This window comes from Crocodylus siamensis, chromosome 1 (assembly GCF_052110815.1).
Source record: "Crocodylus siamensis isolate JL-2025a chromosome 1, ASM5211081v1, whole genome shotgun sequence".
Lineage (NCBI taxonomy): Eukaryota > Metazoa > Chordata > Crocodylia > Crocodylidae > Crocodylus > Crocodylus siamensis.
The window spans coordinates 212,735,971-212,742,825 of record NC_143395.1 but is presented as its reverse complement, the minus strand read 5'-3'; the positions used below and the strand labels follow the sequence as shown (position 1 = coordinate 212,742,825).

The 6,855-nt window shown below is 45.4% G+C and overlaps 1 protein-coding gene across 4 annotated transcripts in view; it reads right to left on the bottom strand.

Moving 5' to 3' along the window:
• Positions 1–2,139: 2,139 nt before the first annotated feature.
• The window catches only part of TTF2 (transcription termination factor 2), a 37,220-nt gene continuing 32,504 nt past the window's right edge, over positions 2,140–6,855 (bottom strand). For all 4 annotated transcript variants that reach the window (XM_090056069.1, XM_090056079.1, XM_090056088.1 and 1 more), the window contains 4 exons: positions 6,202–6,355; positions 4,505–4,587; positions 3,135–3,209; positions 2,140–2,474 (listed from right to left, as the gene is read on the bottom strand). In XM_090056069.1, the coding sequence (XP_089912195.1) occupies positions 2,330–2,474; positions 3,135–3,209; positions 4,505–4,587; positions 6,202–6,355 (457 nt within the window). In that variant the 3' untranslated portion in view covers positions 2,140–2,329. The remainder of the gene's footprint in view (positions 2,475–3,134; positions 3,210–4,504; positions 4,588–6,201; positions 6,356–6,855) is intronic.

The window sequence follows — 6,855 nt, the reverse complement described above, 5'->3', positions numbered from 1 at the left end:
TGGACTTCCAGAAGGCTTTTGACACTGTCTCTCATCCCGTTCTCATTAAGAAACTGGAGGACTGCGGCGTCAACACTCACACAGTCAAATGGGTCGCCCACTGGCTGGAGGGCCGCACCCAGAGGGTGGTAGTGGATGGGTCCTTCTCAACCTGGAAGGACGTGGGCAGTGGGGTCCCCCAGGGCTCGGTCCTCGGGCCCGCACTGTTCAACATCTTCATCGGCGATTTGGACGAGGGGGTAAAAAGCACCCTGTTCAAATTTGCTGATGACACTAGGATGTGGGGGGATGTGGGTACACTGGAAGGATGCAACAGGCTACAATCAGACCTAGACAGGTTACAAGGGTGGGCGGATGAGAATAGGGTGGGTTTCAACACGGACAAGTGCAAGGTGATGCACCTTGGGAGGAACAACTGGCACCATACCTACAGGTTAGGGAACTCCCCTCTTGTCAGCACAGAGGCGGAAAAGGATCTTGGGTTCATCATTGATGCCAAGATGAACATGGGCCGGCAGTGTGGGGAGGCAGTTAGGAAGGCCAACCGCACCTTGTCATGCATCCACAGATGCATCTTGAGCAGGTCCAAAGAGGTGATCCTCCCCCTCTATGCGGCACCGGTCAGGCCGCAGTTGGAGTACTGCGTCCAGTTCTGGGTGCCGCACTTCAAGAGGGATGTGGACAGCATGGAGAGGGTCCAGAGGAGGGCCACTCACATGATCGGGGGCAGCAGGGCAGGCCCTGTGAGGAGAGGCTATGGGACCTGAACCTGTTCAGCCTCCAAAAGAGAAGGCGGGGGGGGGGGGGGGGGGGGGGGGGGGGGGGGATCTCGTGGCCTGTTATAAACTAGTTGGGGGGGGCGGGGAAATCAGCAGGCATTGGGGGAGTCGCTGTTCCCCCAAGCACCGCCAGGAGTGACCAGGAATAACGGTCACAAGCTGGCAGAGGGTAGGTTTAGGTTAGATATCAGGAGGCGCTACTTCACTGTCAGGGCAGCTAGGGTCTGGAACCAACTTCCAAGAGAAGTGGTGCAGGCTCCTACCCTGGGGGTGTTTAAGAGGAGGTTAGATGAACATCTTGCTGGGGTTGTTTGACCCCAGTACTCTTTCCTGCCACGGCAGGGGGTCGGACTAGATGATCTACTCAGGTCCCTTCTGACCCTAGAAACTATGAAACTATGTTATTCCAGCACAATGTTCCTATTGTAACAATAGCTATTAGTTACAAGATAATTACCATGCCACGTGATAGTGGTAATCATCCTTGCCACTTCGGTACATGCCAGTTACCCATGAACAGGAAAGCAAGTCAAGGTGCTCCCCAGCAAAAGTAGAGATGAGATGTGCCTACCTCCACCCCCTGGAATTCTGCGATGCAGAAGGGAACCCATCAGAGAAATGGAGTGCTAGAAGTTGGGTCCCCGGGCAGCTGTGCAGTAGATGGGAAATGCCAGAAGGTACTATGCATGTGGCTCTGGAATTGGTGGAGGAATGGCAGAAGAGGTAACAGGTTGGGAGCACCTCCCTAAAATATAGCCTCAAACACCAACTGATGATCCAGGTGGAAGAATACTGAAACAGCAGTGAACACCTACTTTTTCGAGTTGCTTCTTAACCCAACTCCCATTAAGTGAGCGGCTCTCTAGAAAGGATGCAAGGTATAAATTGTACAGCGATGGGGGGGAAAACCCTGTAAGCACAGGATCTTAGGGACGTGGTCTGCAGTGGATTCTGTTTCATTATAATTGTAATGAATATAACTTACACCAGGGGGGAAGAGGGAAATTCCTATCACATCTCACATGCATGGATTGTATTTTGAATTGGGTGGGAATCACCCTCTCACTTGGACATAAAACAGCTGTCAGAGAAACATAAGGGACAATAAATACAAATCTTCACCCAAATATGGTCTTTTACTTATTTTTCTATTTCTTATTCTTTTCTCCCTTTCCATTTTTGATCCATTCCACTCATTTCTATCATTTTCCTCTCTGAATAACCCTGTGTGTTTTTCTCTCTTTCCCATTCATCCCATCCTGTTACCTAATCTCCTGTTCTTTTCTTACAACTTTCGTCTTTCTCTTTGCTCCCTTTTCCTTCCCACCTTCCCCAAAATGGAAAAAAAATCTTCCCTAAATAGGTTTTAAAACTGTTGTTTTATTAACCTTTACTGTATACAGTATCCAACTTCAGTACCAAAAATCTGCAAAAAGAAAAGTTTAAAGAATTCTACTCATTGTCTCCAGTAAGAACTAGCCAAACAGAGGTTTAGCCAAAATCCTACCCCAGTTCACTTCAAACCTCGGGTTACTCTCAAGCAGTAGTAGTTAGATGCCAAAGATAATTCTGAGGTCCGCCAGAGTTAGCTTGGTGAAGGAGTCTCCTATGCCTGACAGCACCTGCTGAGCTAGATTTTTCTTCCTGGTCTGGAGCTCTGAGATCTTTTCTTCTACTGTTCCTTCACAGACAAACCTAAAACCAAAAGTACCACATCATCTCTTTTCCTAGAGGAAAAGACAGCCCTTCATCAAGCGTTCAGCCCCTTCAAATCTCTAGTGACTCATCTCATTTTCAGAAAGGGGAATAAATTATTTCAGCAACATTTTCCATCCGAGGGCAGGACACTTACCTTGCCACTGTGACTGCTTAACATACTAAGTTTTCAATATGAAGCTTACATTGTTATAATAAGAGCTGGAGTCTGCAACCCAGAGCTCTGATGGAGATTAAGAGCATTCAAACTCAAGGAGTCACACTGAGAACAGGGCTTTGCAGCTTATTAAAACAACAACTATTTTCTTGCCTTTACAATGAATGTCTCCTGGGGGACTGATGAAGAAAAACAGTTTGGCGACTGAGTTATACTCAACAGCAGAGAAAAGCCAACCAAACCATTAAGAATGATTTCTGGCCCACTGAAATAATTCAGCAGTGATCAAGGAGAGCCATGGACCAATTCCAATTCCAGAAAATCCTTCATAGGATTGCCTTCTGCCCCTTCCTTGCTCCAATGCAACTAGCCCTGAAGTGAGGAAACAAACCCACAAAGCACCCCCAACCCAAGCCAGATTTCACATGAGAGGCACCTGCCTCATTCATTGCTAACCAGAAATAAGGGCTGTTGCTGCTGACCTGTGTATTACCACATCCTTCTGCTGCCCCACACGGTAAATGCGGTCGCAGGCTTGATCTTCAAGGGCAGGATTCCTGCAAGGTGAGAACAGGGTTCAGCTTGAGAACTTCACAATCATTATGACTAACAAAGAGTTACCAAGCACCCTCATGCTTGGCTTGTTCGTCCTCCCTTCCCCACTGTGCAGCTCACTTCTTCTGTGCAAGAAACCCAACCTCCTCCTAGCTCTTTTACTTTATGGGCATAAGACTGGGGATCCAAGCCAGATTCTCTTCATGCCGTGCCATTATACCCACTGTTGCTTGCCACACTTACAGAGTTCAGACCAATAATCTATCTAGTCCAGTCTTTTGGCCATATTGTGCACATGCACATTTGCATTTATACATAAATGCATATATATTATATATTTGTGTGCATGTATATGTATGTGCGTGTGTGTATATATATATATATATATATATATAAAAAAAATGCACCCATGCACACACACAATATGGCCAAAAAGACTGGACTAGATAGAGTATATGGAAAAAAAAAGATTTTTTTACCCCCAAGAATATTTTTCGGGGGGGGGGGAAGGTCCCCCCATGTTTGATCAGCTCTGTTGGAAAATGTTGATATAATCTGCCTATGATGATAGAAATTTCTTCATAACCTCTACTACTGAGTAGTTGGTTTATATCCTGAAGTACAAGAGGGTTTGTTTTTTAATGTCTATCAACATAACAGTTGCTTTAATTAAGCATATAAATGTCCAAGTTTTGAATCTTAAAGAAGTTGGGTCTTAGTGCCTAGTGGCAGTGAGTTCCACAGGTTAATTATATACTTTTTTTTTTTTTTTAAAGGATTTTGATCAATTTAAAATTTGCTATATAACAATTTCATGGACTGCCCTTTCAATTTTGTGTTGCGAAAGAGGATAAAATGTGATCAAGTAAGAAACCCTTCTCCCTTTCCCTTAGTGCTCAGAGGCATGTTCTCCCCCTTCCCTGCCTGCCATAGGGTGGAGTAAATTTCAGAGCTGCTTCTGCCTGCTCCAGTTGCGTTAAGTGGGAGCTGGGCTCTGAAGCTTCTTCTGCCCCAGGACAACTGGGAAAGCATCAGTGGTGAGCAGGGGGAGGGGGAGAGGGAAAAGGGGAGGGAGATTCTTAGCTGCTTTGGGGGCAGGGGGTAGTCTTTGAAAAGTTTCCAGAGACTCCCATGTTCTTCCTGCACTGTGTGGTAGGGGTGGGGAAGATGTTGGGAGCAGGAGTAACTCTGCAGCACAGGCTACTTCTCCTGCATCTCGTCTTTGTCAAATCCTGGATCCACCCCTGGCATAGCCTATCTCTGAACCCTCAAAAGCAATTTGTCTATTTGTCCTTACCAGTGCATATCAAGGAGAAAGAGGTGGTTCCCCCCAGTTAAGTTAAGGCCAATGCCTCCAGCAATGAGTGAGAGCAACATCACCTTCGAAGACCAACAAAGAGAGACAGGTTACTTTCAGGAACCCACCCCCAGAAAAATCAGAGCCTGACTATTCTGGATTTTGGTTCAGGCCAAACATCAAGATGCCTTGCCTATGTACATGTAGTACTGTTCAGTAACCCTGGAGATTGGAGCTGTATGCAAAACACTATGGCATAGGCTGCCCCCCAGTAGGCTAGGCTTTCCCCAGGCATCGTCCCAACAAGTTTCTCTTGACTGGAAAAAACCCAGGTATAATAGTGCCAGGTAGTGCTGTACTCATACCACAATCATTCTGCATATACTACCTCTTGAAATCAGTAGTAGCAAGTCCAGCCACCTTTGTACAGCACAGCATGAATCATTAGGCTCTGCCTCCCAGCAGAGCTCAGAATGTGGCCTTCTAATGCGGCTACATGACTTCCAGTCCAGGAGGTATGACACAGGGGGCAAGCAGTGTGTCCAAAATACTGCCTGATGCAGTATCAGCCCCTTTTGCAGGTGAAGAAAGTTATTTCTCTTTGGGCCATTCAATCATTGGCCTCTCTGCTGAGGAGACCAGTTCATACTTATTATGAGATTTTTTATTTTTTTTTGATAGCAAGGATCCATGAGACAGGGGATGCCATAACTCTTGTAACTCCTTTCACTGAAGTCACAGGCAACAGGTGGTGGGTGGACTGTCTACATCAAGAGGTGATTTCTTGAGCATGGGACTAACAGTTTTCTCTTTGAAAGAAGATGGCACTTTGCTTTCCTTTAAATATTCCTCAATCAGCAATAAGTCTAATATCTTTTGCCCTGAGGTTATCAGCCTGCAGTTCTTCCACGATATCCAGGGAGTAAAACTAGTTAAAATGTCATTAAATTAACTCTGGGACTTGTCCCTTCCAGATGGACCTACTCTCCAGAAAAGTCAAGAGTCCCGTCTGAATTACAGTAACTACTACAAAACATTCAGACAAAAACTGTTCTAGGAGAATGTCCTCAATTTGTACTCAAGAGTCCCCAGGTGCCTGGAGAGTTCCACTGGGATTTTAGACGTTGTCACAGATAAAGTGGTAGCCTGCTGTTAGCTCCAAAATGGCCATTATAGTAGATAGTATTTTTTTTCTTTTTGACCCAAACCGTGGGCTACTCTGAAGGTGTCAGTGACCAGTCAACTCATTTAAAAAAAAAAGAAAAAAAAAAGTATGAATTCCCATCTCCCACTGACTTCACATGCCTGTCCTGAGATTTGGGGTGAGATGTGAATTCTAATACAGTAAAGTTCATTTTAAGAACAGATTGCAGGGCTCCAGAACTCCCCATGCTGTGTGTGCGTAAACATACTTAACCTGCAGAGGCAAGAGATGAGCTGGGAACAATTCCTGCTTGCCTACAGGCAACCTTAGCTGGAGGATTAACAGAAGCATTACAGTGAACAGAGTCCAGATTCAAACAGTTTCCATTTCCTGTAATGGAACTCTACCTTTTACAGTTATACCCACCCACCATTAACCTCCATATTGATGCCCCAAGTGTACTTTGGCCTTGAATATCCAGCCACAAGGAGGGTCAACTAGCTTGGCTATTACCAGCACTGTTGAGAGGAAATTGCATATTTCCATTTCATACCTGAGGCCCTTTTGGATTTGTATTGAACTCTTCCACTATATCCATTCTCTCTTTAGGATTTACAGAGCCTTCTATTGTCACGTACTTCAACCCCAGACGCTCAAGATGAATGGCCACAACTTTCAACATGCTAGTCCACTGAGACACAATGACACTGAAAGAGACAACCGGGAATCCAAAACAAGCACTAGATAATTTTGTACCCCTTCTCTTATTGTAGGGTTGCAACCTTTAAAAGCTGAGGGTACAAGGCTCCTCCTTCCTCCCCACAGGGTAAAAACACAAAACTGCATTGTACAAGTCTTCCACTAACACAGAAGTGTTGTGACCCACCTTGGGGGGTTTCCTGCAAGGATCTGTTAGACAAAGCCAGTGCAACTGACCCACTCAGGGTAGATAAAGTCTAAGACTCTCACTGCTATTTATTTTATTTTATTCATTTCAGTGTCCAAGCACCTTCCACATAAATTCACACCAACAGCTAAAGTGCCCAGTCTTTGGATTTCTGTCCTTTTTGGGACCAACACTCTGCTTGGGGGAGGATTTTCATTTCTTGCTGCATTGTGGCTGGCCTGATCAGGAGCTATGTTGTTGCTTTTACAAGGAAGGTTTTGCAAAGAGCATCCTAAAGATACCCTTACTCTGGGATTGCCT